This window comes from Lasioglossum baleicum, chromosome 5, assembly GCF_051020765.1.
Source record: "Lasioglossum baleicum chromosome 5, iyLasBale1, whole genome shotgun sequence".
NCBI classification, from domain to species: domain Eukaryota; kingdom Metazoa; phylum Arthropoda; class Insecta; order Hymenoptera; family Halictidae; genus Lasioglossum; species Lasioglossum baleicum.
This window is the reverse complement of record NC_134933.1, coordinates 6,677,064-6,692,156: the sequence shown is the minus strand read 5'-3', so window position 1 is coordinate 6,692,156 and position 15,093 is coordinate 6,677,064. Positions and strand designations below refer to the sequence as shown.

The following is a 15,093-nucleotide window of genomic DNA, read 5'->3' as shown; positions in this document are numbered from 1 at the left end:
CAAAGATATTCAAGGTGGTCAAGTTAGCTGGGACATCCTGTATAGTGTCTCCTCTATTAAAATTATTAACGGAAGAAATAACATTCAATTTAGTCTCCATTTCTTGTAAACAATGCAGAAAAAATTTTTATTTTGCATAAAGATCCAGAGAATCAATTTTTAAATAGAACACCAGCTAGACTGAACATGTATTTTTTCATGGAATATTCGCGTTTACAAATTAGAAATACAACACCAGGTAACGTTATCTGTCACGTTACTCAATTCAGACATCGTCCGAAAAAGGTATCTAAAATTCAACTCGTTATTACTATTTTTTCTCGATTTCCATATTTGGAACATTCCCGGCTTTCGAATAGCCGAAATGGAATTATAAAAATTTTTTACCGATAAAACACCGGAACGTTTTTTCAACCTCCATTTGAATAGAGGAAAATATTTTTTTTCTGCGAAAAACCGAAGGGTCCGATAGCGAAAATGTTGAGTTAAGTTTTGCATATGAAAAGATTGGGAAGTTACAAGTGATTTTCGAAAGAAATTAATTCATCTGCGTTAATGTAGTCCTGCGATGCAATCACGAACTCGTAACCAGGAATGCATAACCGTGTGCAGTTTATTCCCAGTTAAATCCCGTTGTTTACTGTTTTATAATAGCCCATAATGCGGGAAAGTACGACATTTGAAATTCAAGTACGCACTGTTGCACATTGAATAATAAAGTGGATAATGGGAAAAGTTATACATGGATTTCCATGTTGCGAGCTTTTCAAGGACTTTTTTTACGGGTTCGTCTTCTGAAAAATTGCAATTTTTTCTGAAGGACGAACTTTTTTCCTCGCGGAACGTGAATTACGCGATCTAATTAACACGCTCGCCGACTTCCTTGTCAGCCATATTTCGTAAACGAATATTCACCGAGCTCGTTCTTTGGACGAGATATCCCGCGAATCGATGTCGTTCATTTGTTCGCTGGGTGTCTCGCCCATGCGAAAAGGTTAATGAATCACTGATCCGCTAATTAGCCTCCGTGCTGTGCTTGGATCGATATGACCATGCGCGATACATCATTTAACTTCCTATTCTTCGTGCAACGTAAGATTCTCAATAATAAACACGCTGCGGATCTTTCTGCGCTTATACACTCAGTAAAATAAGTCTCCTTCCACCCTTTCAAACAGAATAACTTTTTTAGAATTATACCAAATGACCTGATGTTTTGTAAGCAATTAGAAGCATTGGTTTACTGAATGATGTGCAAAAAAGATTTTCCAGAAATTACAATTGATTCGGTTACATGCAAAACTAAAAAAAGCATTTTCTAAAACATTTTTATTTGGGTCCCTAATTAATAAAGTAAAATATATGTTTTGTAGATCTATGTTAGTTATACACATGCTGAAAATTTCAACGAAATCGGTTGACGCAGGAAAAAACGACACGCATCGAAGGATGTACGATTCAGTGGATTTTAAGCAGAAACTGATCAAAAGTCGTGTAAAACTACGATTTTCACATATTTTAACCGCTTGTAGCTCGTGTGTATGTCAATCGATTTCGATGAAATTTTCTCAGTGGTGTAACTACTATATAGATCTATAAACATATGTTTTAAATTTTTATTAAGGGCCTAAATAAAAAAGCTTTAAAAAGTGCCTTTTTTATTTTTGCATGCAACCTTGTAAATTGTAATTTTTAGAAAATATTTTTTGCACATCATTCAGTAAACCAATGCTTCTAATTGCTCACAAAACATCACGTCATTTGGTATAATTATAAAAAAGTTATTCTGTTTTAAAGGGTGTACGGAGACTTATTTTACTGAGTGTAGCTCACCTATAAACTGTGGATTTTTGTGCAATATGTTTTTCTGATAAGTTATTTCATTGCGGATATTTATGCATTTAAATATATCATACTACAGAAAAACCGTGCTGGAGTGGATATTCGTTTTTCGTAGGTCCTTCGGTTTTCGTTCTCTTACATCAAGGCTTTTTGCTGTACATTAAATCTTTATTTTCCAAACATATTATAGTCATTATCTGAATAATTTAACGCCATTCAAAACAGTAAACATATCAAATGAGTTTAAAAATGCTCATTAAACATATTAAGAAAGGGAATTTCGATTTCACTCCAGTTCGTTGTATTGTAATTCACGTAGAAAATATTTTTTTTGCATATAGATCTGCTGTCTAGTTATAACCTTCCAATTATTTTCTTATTTCTGATAGAGTGTCCCCGATAACGGCAATTAGGCGAGCACAATCCAAGGTATAAAGTATTACACTCGTTCGCGAGATGTTTCAATTAACGCGATCCATCAAGTCGGCTCGGTTCAGTTGTTCCATGGATTCCCGTGGGTGCGACATTAATTAAAACTGTGGCAGAGAAGCTTCAAATATTATATTATATCGTACTTACCACCTTGCGGAAAGAACTGCGAGTAGATACACTTGAAAGTTTCCTCTCTCACCACTCCCGTGGGACATTCTGCCTTGAAGCCACGATATATTCTTTTCAGCTCGGCCTCGGTGAATCTTGTGGCTCGACAAAGGCTCGCCAAGGAATCTGGTCTGTACCGTGGCGTTTGCTCCTCCTCGTACTCCGAATCTGACAAATTCAAATCGACGATTTCCCATATTAATCTCAACCATTACACTTTTTAAATAATCCTCGCGCACGATGCAGTAAAACTCATGTTCAACAATTGAATAGGATGCATGCCAGGATTAGCTTGACTCTAAATAAAACTTCTATACATTAAGTTATGCTCAATTAAAATTCAATTTCAATGAGATAGTTGTAACCTAACAAAATTAATGTAAACTAACTGTAAGTTGTTATATACACCTTACATGGTTTAAAGCTATAAATAAATAAATAATAATAACTTCTCTAAGTACATAGTAAAATGATTTATTCACAATTTTCGTTTTAATTTTATATTCTAAAGTTTACGTCAAAGCTAAAACGATACATCTGTGTCGCACTTCCGAAAACTTTTAGTTAGTGTTCATTCATGAATGGTTCTCTATTTCTAGAGTCTATGAAAGAATTAAACATTTTTATCGCGAATGAATCCACTGTATCGCGACGTCAAAAATATATATATTTTAAGAGACTGACCTCGAAAGATGACCTTGAAAAAAAGGAAATTGACTTGAGTGAATGTGAAAAAATGGGGGCAGATGTTTAGAATCCTCGAATTACGGACACCCTGTGTGTAAACCTTGAAGGATACACTCGAACCCGCAGATTCTGCAAGTTTCCTGGCGAGTACGAGATTGTGTTGCGGGGAGACGGGTTTTGTGTGCTGTCTGCGCGCGATAACTAATGTAAAGATATATCTTGGTTTTCAGTTACGGAATTCCTGTATTGCTCGCATGAGTGGAGTATATGGTCTCCGCGCGGTGTATGATGTGCAGCACATCATAAACTTGGGCTGTCTAAGCTTTACTCGCGGGTAAATTGGGCTTCTCCGGCTCCGCTATCATTGTCAAGGAAATCAGGATGCTAAGCATGACCTGACTTACTGCCTTCTGCCTTGAATACAACCGACTCCGGTCCTCTGTCTTTTGCTATACTGGCACTATTCACTGTCGGCGAAGCGAGGGGGACCAGAGAGATGGCGAAAGCGTTTGATCATTGTTCCGTATGAATTCGCAGAAATCGTTTCGCGATCAGAAACGGTTTAAGGCTTTGAGACATCGGGCAGGCTCAAGAGACCTTTCGAGTAATGCTGCACTATTACTTGTACAAGAATGGGTGCTAAAAAATCAGGTTGAGCTCCGATCTTTTTAAAATCATCCGAGTTGGGGCGGCAGGATTGATTTGGTTGAACCAAATAGAAAAATTGATTTGATTAGAAGAAATGGGGAATTTCTAAGGGAGAAGAGTGGGGTTCGTAGGACATCTGTACTTTATCTAATAGAAAGTTTGAGAAAATGTGGTGTAAATTTCTTGGCTGCGCGCTATTCACGGCCAACTGCCACGATACTGATTTACACTAGCAATATTTACGAAACATAGTCCCATCTACGCTGTCCAAAATGTTATCTATGTTGGATACACCACTGTGTCTGATCCTACGCGATACATTACTACTGGCTGGGATAGTAGTGCACCGTATAATCATACCGTTACAATAGATTACAATGGAGATATGAAACGACTCAATGTGAATGAATGCGGTACACAATATTTTATTAAATTTCCTACAAATAAATTTCCTATGCAACATCTTCTAGGATTTATAAATGCATTTCAGTAATAAATTTTCCTTTATGTCGATCGTAAATAGTGCAAATTTAATGATTTAATTATTTCGACGCCACAGGTTCGACAAATGTTTTAGACCATTCCTTGAGAACCCTCATGGTTTCAGTTCCGAATAATCTTGACGTTGACGCATAGAAACTTTCGTTTTGTGTGAATTTTTCGCCATTCATGATGAATATTCCTTTACAATTTGATCGAACCTGTGGCGCCGAAATCATTAAATTGTTTACGTCAGTAATCATTGAAACGCTAATTTATTTAAATGCCACATGTATTTCATTTATCACATAAAATTAGGACTTTGAAAACGTCATTTCGCGAACTGTATACCATATTCGCAGAACTCGAAAAGGGCGGTCACCTTTGAACCACGTCTAGATAAATTGAATACAGTACTTTATCAAATTCCCATCAAACAAATTAAGCAATCATGAAAACTCTAACGCAGTGCAACACGCACGCTGCACCAAGGAACCACCATTCGTTTGTGGTTCTCGAAAGGACAGTTAGCCCTGTGTAATACGTTTCGCTAAGTAGTTACCGTGCAACGCAAAGTAGTTAAATCATTCATTAAAAGTTGTAATGGAATCGGGAAGTTCTACTCGCACAATATTAGAAACTTGCACGGACACACACACATATATACATATAGAATGTAAAATATCTCTTTGCGCGAACCCGTGCGCGCATAAATCGTTCGCCGCTCTCGATCGAGAAAAGGAAAATCGAAAAATAGACGGTGATTCGGTTCGGCGGATTTCGTTCTGGTTACAGGAATGCATCGCTTTCCCGTCGCGGAGAAGTATCGCGAAAAAATGTGCGATCGTAATTGAAAATTGTATCGAGCGCGGAGAAAATATTCCCGCCCGAGACTGGCAAGATTTTGATTCGAGAGATTCGTTCCAATCTACGTTATGACGCACGCGGTCTATCAAGTCAGCGTCGCGTCGCGTTGTGCGCCGCGCAGAAAATTCAGGGAAGAAGAACTAACCCAGTTTTCGGATTGGCCAATTTCGTATTTCAGCTAACCGGGTTAATGCTGTTGTTTCGAAATTTTAGGGACTGCACTCGGGTATTTATCTTTCATTGCGACACATATTTAGAATCGTACTCGGGATCGGTTTGATCACACGTTCGGAATAAATTATTTCGCCACATCGTCGCTTGTAATAAGACTGTGGGGAATACAGCAAAATTAAGATTTAGATTAATTCATTCATGCAGAACGCAGAATATTCACAAACAAATGCAAACACCTTCCCATAAATACAAAATTGAATTCCATCAAAAGAGCAATAAGTGGAAACTTTTAAACCCCGATAACGTCAGTGAAACAGACGAAACTATGCTGTTTTTCGTGTTTTCCGGATAAAAAGCGCCTCCCGCAAGGGGCTGTCGAATAGTTCGGTTGTTGTTCGTACCACCGCAACCGATAAACGGGAAACAAAAGAATCAGGGTTTGCTTCTCTTATGCAATTTGAACGGTTTTCGAGAGAGTTGCTCATATTTCCAGTCACGTCAATGAACTTTGAGGAGCTGCCCGCTTGAACGAGTTCCCTCAAAAGATTCGTTGCACCACATCCTCCAATATTCAGTCTTTGTTCCTGCCAGTATATCCAATATCGTCCCTCTCCTGTGCATACGTGCACACGTATCCATCCAGGTACTTTTACGTCGACTGAAAAAAAATGAATGAAGTTCGTTAATCCGAGCGATTCGTGCCCCGTCAACTGTAAGTAGCGTCGCATTTCGTGGAACGATTATGAGATTACACGGTGGTTTCGTTATTGGGACGCGTTACTGCGCTGCTGCGTGCAGTCGGGGGAACTTCGAAAGCTATTCTTTAGCAGCTGACAAAGTACGGCAGGAGAGCTCTACTATTTTAATATTTTATTATATTTAGAAAAGGAAAATCTCTTTGATGTTATTTTATCGATGTAATATTTAAATAAAAAAATTCGTTTCTGTATTATCCGAACATATCTCATTCACGATTACAATAATGCTGACTCGCTGCAGTTTTAAAAGTAATCCTTTAGTCGATGAAATGTCGGTATTAAATTTATATTTAAACGGGATTCGCGTTGCCATTTCACGTCTTTTTCCGCAGAGGATGGAACCGTCGAATCTGCACCGGCAGAATCGTCGGCTCTCGGTATCGGTTTTCATTTTGCGACGTTACTTCCGGCTTTCGGCCGCGATTTTCAACGGTTAATGCCGAAGCGTGACGATATATCAATCTGGCTAACGTTAATTAATTCAACGAATTGATACTTATACGTTCGAATCGTGCGATCCGCGTGGACGTCGATATACATATATTTAAAAAACAACACGTACGGTCATTATTACGCATACTTGCACGTTGAATCCGCGGGCGCTGTGGAGGCTATTGTCAGGTTGTTTCGATGGGTATCGACGCAGGCTTTTATTCGCTTCGACCAAACGAGGCGTTGAATTGCAGCCCGGAAAACGCTTCGAGTATTCAGATGCCTTCCGTGTGCGCGGTTCGCGTGCAATACCAAAGAAATTTATCGTCCCCCAGTACACTCAATAGAAAATACTCATTTACCTTTTTGCAACTTCCCCTCGGAGGTTATTTGTATTCATTTTTGGTAACGTTTCTCCCGTTCCCGTTTCGCACGAACGCGCCTTTAAACTAATCATCGTGTTCCTTTCGAGAGGTCGTCGCAGAGCTTTATACGCTTGCGGCACGTGGGGTTCTCCGTATATTAACCTAATTTTTATCTTATTCCAATCTCAAAAAATTTTACAATCTCAAATTATGTTGTTCTTTTACGATACAGTGAAAATAGTGCACAAAATATATGAAAGTAGTATCTGTTCCTGTTACAGATAAAGTATTGATTCAAAGATGTGGTCTCAAGAATCATTCTTTATCTGTTCTGATCAGAACATAAAATGTGTGAACGTGTTTTGAAAAAACTTCCACGGTCCACGTTTTAAGTAGAACCTATTAAAAAGTTCCCTAACGATTCCGATCTGATCTAATCATTATTAACGACCGGCCGATCTCCTCCGGTTCAACAACATTTACGAGCTCGTTTGTCTATTGCCTATGCGTTTATCGGACCCGGCCGCGTTTCCGACGGTTCTTGCATATTTTTCTCGTAAATGTGTTTGAGGAAATGCAGCCGACGGATGATGCATATCGTTTATATGAATTTTCATGACGCGCGCCCGGGAATCCAAGTCTCCGGTGTCGACGGATAAGTCATTCCATTACTGGTTAAACACCAGAGGACTGCATAAATAAGTGGTGTGTTCAACAAATGCATGTTACGCGGTGCAATTGGCGCGATGATTAAGCACACGATCATACGAATTTCTGAACAGCCCTAATTCTTACTTTGCAACGCCTTCGCGAGACACGTGTTTCGAATAATTCATAACGTAACCAGTAGACTGCGGATTTTTATGCATTTATAAAGAAATCAATTGGGTAAAATATAAAACGGTGAAAAATATAAAATAATTTAGAATATTGTCATGTTGTTTTCAATATAAAAAGACTATCAAGGGATGAAATGAATTTTTGTTTAACTAGTACTTCCCAGAATCGATGCAGAATATTTTTATTTTGACATCAGATGAATTTAAGAGCATTTCTACAGTGGGTGTAGAAAGTATTCGTACGCCCTTTAAAACAGAATAACTTTTTTATGATTGTATCAAACGATCTGATGTTTTGTAAGCAATTAGAAGCATTGGTTAACTAAATGATGTGCAAAAAAATTTTTTTTTAATTATAATTTACAAGGTTACATGCAAAAACAAAAAAAGCATTTTTTATAACTTTTTATTCGGGCCCTTAAAGAAAATTTAAAATACACGTTTTGTAGATCTATGTTATTTATACATCGAAATCGGTTGACGCAGGAAAAACGACACACACCGAAAGATGTACGATTCTGTGGATTTTAAGCAGAAACTGAACAAAAGTCGTGTAAAACTACGATTTTCACAATTTCTAACTGTTTGTAGCTCGTGTGTATGTTAATCGATTGCGATGAAATTTTCAGCATGTGTGTAACTACCACAAATCTACAAAACAAATATTTTAAATTTTCGTTAAGTTCCGAAATAAAAAAGTTTTAAAAAAATGCCTTTTTTATTTTTACATGTAACCTTGTAATATACAATTATTTGGAAAATCTTTCTTGCATATCATTTCGTAAACCAATGCTTCTAATTGATTATAAAAAATCAGGTCGTTTGGTACAGTTATAAAAAAGTTATGAGTTTTTAGAAGGTGTACGAATACTTTGTGTACACCAACTGTATATCATTTTCAACTTATTAGCCCATGGAGTAAGTCCTAAGTATTATTTTTTCAACACAATTTTGAACCCATTTCATTGAGATCCAAGTTAATCCTCTTACCGGACTTAATCCTCCTATCGGATATAGATGGTTCACAACTCCGGGTCAAAATGGACCCAACGCCATTAGAGGGTTGAAGTTTTTAAACGAAGAAGCACAGTATCGTTCGACTTTTGCACTGTAGAATTGACTGAAAATATTTTCACTTCGCATTACGTCCCGCAGTCCGGATCTCACTCTTGGACCAGGTAGACGAAGTTAGACGAAATGTAGTCGAGAGAAGAGCAGTCGTTTACGTAAATTATTTCCACTTACAGAGTATTAACACCGAGAACAATATCGAAGGCAACGGGAGAGACAGCCCGCGCGCGGGAACTTTGGTAACCAGAAAACTCCGACATCTTCCGGAAGTTTGTAAGCTCGTCGAAAACTTGCATGAAAGTATCGGGAAATTTTTTTCCCGCCCGTTATTTTACTTCCGTGGCGTGGAACTGCGGCTTAAAGACCAACATGTTTGTGTATTGTTGTGTATTCTCGGAAGAGATGCTTCATAAAAAAGTCATTTGTCTACAAGTGTGCAACATAAAACGTTCACTCGTGGTTGTGAAGTTTGACAAATCCAAGAAAATGTAGCTTACATCATCTTATCGATTAATTATTACACATTTGAACAGACAGAAAATTGGCAAGTGGACACACAGAAACGGAGAAACGTGCCAGAATCGTGCGAAATGTCAGATTGTGTCATAAATAATCTCCGTTGTAGCTGACGTTGATAATATACAATGAAATTGTTTGCACTATAACAAGAAACTACTTATTACTTGACCTGATGGAATGAGTGGAAGGCTCGTTCCCTGTCAATTCCCAATTTCCCGTTAAAAGGAATGAACATTCCACTGAAACCAGAGCATGCAGGGTAAAAACAGCAAGGATCTACCATTCCGGAAGCAGCCGAAGCTCCTGAGACTCACACGTCCGAAGAAAATGTGGCCCCCGGTGCGATGTAGCTCGGGGATGCGATAGAGCATGCAATGAATTGGCATGAACTTCGGAAAGCGTGCATCCGATCCGGCGTTTATACCACTTGATTTGCGAACCCGAATTTATCCACTAGCATTTATACGCTCGCGTTTAGCCCGCGCAATTCGACCTCTCTGTGCTCTAATGCTACACACGAGAGTAGATTACTACGTATTAACCTTTTAGATGGGAGTGATCCAATGGCATAAAGCAGCGAACGCTATCAGCGATCGACGCTTCAAATTAAAATCCGCGTTGCGTTACGTTCGATGCGGATTAACATTTGATTGCTGGCCCAGTGGCCTCAACAATCTCGCAAAATCAAAGGAATGCATTCAATGAAACACAAAATTGAATTTGCAGATACTAAACGAATTTGATACAGAAATATTACAGTATCCCAAGAATGTTATACTTCCTTGAAGCAGATGATACCTAAGGTCATTTGAAGTAACCTTTTCCTTCGCGAAAATATTCCCCGCGGCTGTGTTACGGAGTTATTACCGAAAAACACGGACCAATCAGAACGCGGTCCCACTGTGCCGTGATCTGATTGGTCCGCGGGCTTCGTTAATAACTCCGTGACAGAGTCGCCGGGGAAAGGGAACAGTTACTTCCAATTTAAAAGTTTTCGGATACTCTGTGTACAATATTACACAGACTGTGAGATCGCAACGCGATTCGATTAATATTTCGCAGTAAAATCGTCGTGGTCCATAAACGCGCTAATTCGAAGCGATCTATACACATACATACACATAACACTGATCTAAGGCTCTCCGCTGCGAATCATGCCAAAGTAGAGTTTCACATAACGATAGATTCTACGCTAAATGGGTAACTAGCTAAAATGGTTCCATGTTAAGCTTCAGAATCCTCGTAAAATCAATCGCGATTGCAGACAATGGAATGCTCCTCGACTATATCTACGCGTATTCCGCATTCAAAATGGGGTTCGTGGAAATATCAACTACCGAAAATAATCGTTCTACTGGTAAATTGATCAAGTGTCCTCGTTATGTAGTTCCCTACAACACCAACGTCAGGGTGCACTCAAAATCATGTTACTTCGCACAAAACAGGTACTTTGACCCGGTCCCTCGACCCAGGAACTCGATAATAAAGTTACCGCGCCGAATCGACGTCAGATGCACTTGGTTGCTTCTATGTATATATATATATATGTATATATATTTCGCGGTCCTTTTCAAGGATCATTTAATCGGAAGTTTCGATTCCACTGACGGGGGACGTCACGCGGCCCGAACTTGCAGATTGTGATGAAACTTGACTTGAAATATATTCGATACGTATCTATTTACAGCTGCCAGTTTAGTTGTTGTTTATAATTATCCTTTTATGAAGCTTTTAGAAATACATTCGTGACGTTTTCCTGATTAAAACGAGAGTAAAGAAAGAATTAAAATGACATTTCGGTCCTGAATTGTCCAGATATATTAAGATTGCAGCTCTTTTTGGACCGTTTGACGATGTTGGATGCACCCTGCACTTACAACGACCAACAGGTACAATACCTAAAGCGAATTTCACACCGGTCCAAGCTTGGCGAACATAGTTGATCAGCCTCCTGTAGAGCGGCCTGGGTGGTCTCTTCGTGGTCGTTCCCTCCTCTTCGTCCCCCTCTATGTCGTTGTCCAGAGAACCTGGCGGCGGGCCCACACCTGTCAGCGTTCCCACCTGGTTCCTTTCGCCAAGGATATTCACAACTTCTCGTAGTTCAGGCGCTACGCCCTGCAGTCCTGGAGCGTAATTCGCGGGGGCGACGCCTGAACCCAGTAGGTTCACGCCGCCCCCGCGACCTCTGCCATGGCCCCGGCTACCGCGACCCCAGGAGGTCCCGCTACCTTCACAATTTCGTACCGAATTACGCTCAAACGAGTGGAAACGCCCAATTATCCTTAACCCCCTGTGATACCTTTCAACTTTGACGTCACGCGCAGATTGCGTTTGCATTTCTTAATGGGGAAGCCTGATATAATCCACCCAGATGAACAAATATTTAAGAATTTATTGTAACTGATGGGGTGAAACAACATTTTTGTAATGTTCGGGATATTTTCTTATATGTAACTTTTATGCACACTTTGATCAGACTTCAAACAAAATTGTACCACAGAGGGCTAACTTTGAATGCATCGTTGAATAATACAACCAATTACCTTGAATATTTCTGTTTTTATTGGTGACAGGGAGAAATGTTAAAGAGGAAAGTTTCGTCGAAGTTTCTTTTTTTTTTAATGGGAGAATGTTTGAATAGCTCAAGTTGCATTAAAAAAGGATATGAATCTCAACAAATGTGTCGGCGGAACGAACTAAATCAAGTGCAAAGGTTTCCTTTTAACATTTCTTCTTAGTGTCGCAAATAAATGAAATATTCAGAGTGATCGAGACGTGTTGTTCACCCTGTGTGTCGATAGGCTGCGATTTACCCAGGGAAAAGGATGCACTTTTAACAACGATCAATTTGTTACTCGAGTCTAATACTTTTGCACACAACTAATATTATAGTAGACGGAATGCTCAACAATAGATTAATTTTAAAATTTACTAGTAATGTACTCGGAAAATTTCTCTTCACTATTTTCCTGGTTCATTCCAGAGATGTTTTCCGTTTTATGCAACCTAATTGCGGGCTCCCGCGTATTATGGGTACTCTTCTCCGCCGCAGATCTCCGTGCGCGGCCATACTTGTCCTGATTCATCACAGTTAGCTCGGTCTCAAAGAACAGCCTTGTAGTGCTCATGCTATACGCAACAACAGTCATAAAAATCGTTTATGCGAGCGAGGTCTGAACAAGACGCCGCCGTCGGCAAATCAAACTGCCACGCGAACGCAGCGATGACCTGATTAGAGCGAATTTAAATGTTGAGCGGCGCGGTAACATCCGTGTTTTTGGGTAAATCGGAGACTGAAAAACGGATTTGATAATGCCACATGGAAACTGCTGAATTTCCCGTGCAGACCACGGGAATCCTATTAGAATGCTGTCGGCTCGGTGTTTGTATCGCGTCCAGATTTGACAAATCCGTTGTGTCGGGAAAGATGAGGTCTGTCTCGTCATACACGCGAAAAATATGTATGTTTTTCCATACATTTTCGCACGCCCAGAAATGCGCAGAAGATTTGCATCGCTGAATTATGCGCCGCGATAGGAATGACATTCGAATAACGACACCTTCCCGTATTTTACGGCTTTCGTTTTATATCTCTCGTGCGATTATGTCCGAAGTCTAATTTCGTTGAATACGATTTCGAATCAGCAATTCGCGAGCAATGCAAAACTTTTTACTGCGCATACTTGGGACAGTTTCGGAGCCACTTTATTCTTCGCGAACTAATTTATATGTTAACGAGAGGTCAATAGATTGTTGCCCAGATATTATACAGTGTACATATTGTGTGTAATGTGTATAATGTGTATAACGTGCATAATTCGTATAACGTGTACAATTATAGTTAGTTACTTTAAATATAGCATCACTTATTTTTCTACATTGTTATCGCTATGGCACTTGTTGACCGAAATGCACTCGTTTCGACAATCAAAAACCAGGTTACACCATGATCCCCTATTTTTGCCCGCGAAGTATAGCGTTATCGGTAGTTTTACGATGCGTATCGGAGTACCAATAAATTCGTAGCTGCTCCGATATTCGCATAATTCAAGCCGGATACATACGTAATACACATAACAAACCTCTATGAATACGCGACCGGACCGGTTTGTAATAAACTCTGAATAATTCGCGGCGGTAGTTACAGACATAAATTATGCGGCCGATTGATCGTAACGGGGCAGCCTAATTTGTACATTAAATGAGCAGTAATTGCAAGTGGAATTTAAGCGTTCGACGGCAGCAATAGTGATATCTGTTTTTGAGGAGTAACGATGACAGCACAGTATTGGGTCTCAGTTCCGTTACATTAATCAATTTTCTAATTTGCCAGGGCGATTCGAATCATTTATATGTGCGCGGTGTACGGTGGCGAAAACGCTAATCCACCATTAATTTATGCAAATTATAGAATTATGCTAACATTGATTTCAGCAGTGCGGGTCAATCTTTAGGGATGCAGCAGGTGATTTTCCGTAATTAAAACCTCAATTTTGAAGAAGACATTTACAAAATAAGAACTTGAACCTTGGGTACTATTCTAATCAATAATTAAACTTCAGTCTTCAATGAACTAGGTTGTTCGATTATCTATTTTTTGTAATACATCTTCATTTTCTGCAAGATTGGAAAAATGGTAATTTTGATGAAGATTCCGGAATATTCGCCGCTGTACGGTGCAGTAATTTAAAATTTGCCACTAAAGAACGATTAGGGTCGCGGCCCTTCGGCAGGGTTAATTACGATCAACAGTGTTCCGTATAAATGTCCGATATGGATGTAATATAGAGATTGACCACGGTGACCCAGATATCCCGTGACATGGAATAAGATATGTAGGATTTATCTATCCAAGACCAGGCTGCATTGCATCCGGCTATGCAATTTGTACGGCCGCCATTGTACCAACGAGAAAGTCAAATTAGCCACTTAGGGATCAAGAATACCAACGAGAAGAAAAACTTGCCTGTAGCTTGTGCATTGCGGTCAGAATAGTACTCTACCATTTTTCATCGTCATCATCGAATCATTCAATCACGTGAAACCATAGTCCGAACTAGCTGTAGAAAAATACATGAAAGGTATTTTCTTACGTTATTCTCACATTCACAATTCAAGAAACATGACCAGCGTAGATTTTGGTATACAGATCTGGTAGAATTCGAAGCAAGCTCGAATGAAATTTTATGACAACAGTGATCGATGACAGAGAGAGAGAGCTTACTAAATTTCGTGCCTGAAAATGAACGAGGATCTTTTCATTCGAACAATAACCCGCCGTTCCCGTTCGGATTTATGTATTTCGCTGTGTGTAACAGAAACAAACAAATTAACTGATCTACCTACCTTACCCGTAAGCTGGACAAACAAATAACTCTATGTAATTTTCAATGAAACTCGAAACAGATTTAACATTCGAAACTCCGGCGAAGCAGGACGTGTCGATGTTCTCGATTATAATTCGACGAAATTAATTACGTTCGAATATTCACACGGTCGCAACCTGCCAACAAACGATTTGAATAACAACGAACTAGTAATTGAGTCGGACGGTTATACGGAGGGCAATGATTGTTGCGCGGACCGTGGCGTAGTATCGTAGATTGTTGCGTGGATTATTGTTCGAATAAAAATTCCTTCTCTACGTCACTGTTTCGGCTTTGAAGAAGATACCTTGACGCTTTTTATAGGAGGGGAGCCCCACCACAGGCCTACAACCCCCCGCACTCCCGGCAACAGAGGAACTGATGGTGGCGAGGCAGGGGGCCCCCCGACCACCGCCCCCACGTCGTTCCAAGTCACGGCGTCTGC

General features: G+C 39.6%; 1 protein-coding gene and 1 long non-coding RNA gene across 3 annotated transcripts in view; both read right to left on the bottom strand.

The window, feature by feature from the left end:
- The window catches only part of LOC143209191 (A-type potassium channel modulatory protein KCNIP1), a 44,800-nt gene extending 29,707 nt beyond the window's left edge, over positions 1 to 15,093 (bottom strand). Inside the window, exons 1-2 of one of the 2 annotated variants that reach the window (XM_076424539.1) lie at positions 11,181 to 15,093; positions 2,422 to 2,610 (exon numbers count right to left, since the gene is read on the bottom strand). In XM_076424539.1, coding sequence (XP_076280654.1) covers positions 2,422 to 2,610; positions 11,181 to 11,619 — 628 coding nt within the window. In that variant the 5' untranslated portion in view covers positions 11,620 to 15,093. The remainder of the gene's footprint in view (positions 1 to 2,421; positions 2,611 to 11,180) is intronic. The other variant, XM_076424540.1, reaches the window with a different exon arrangement.
- Positions 11,371 to 15,093, bottom strand: part of LOC143209193 (uncharacterized) — a 131,545-nt gene continuing 127,822 nt past the window's right edge. Inside the window, exon 6 of the long non-coding RNA XR_013009060.1 lies at positions 11,371 to 11,510. This is a non-coding gene — a long non-coding RNA (uncharacterized LOC143209193). The remainder of the gene's footprint in view (positions 11,511 to 15,093) is intronic.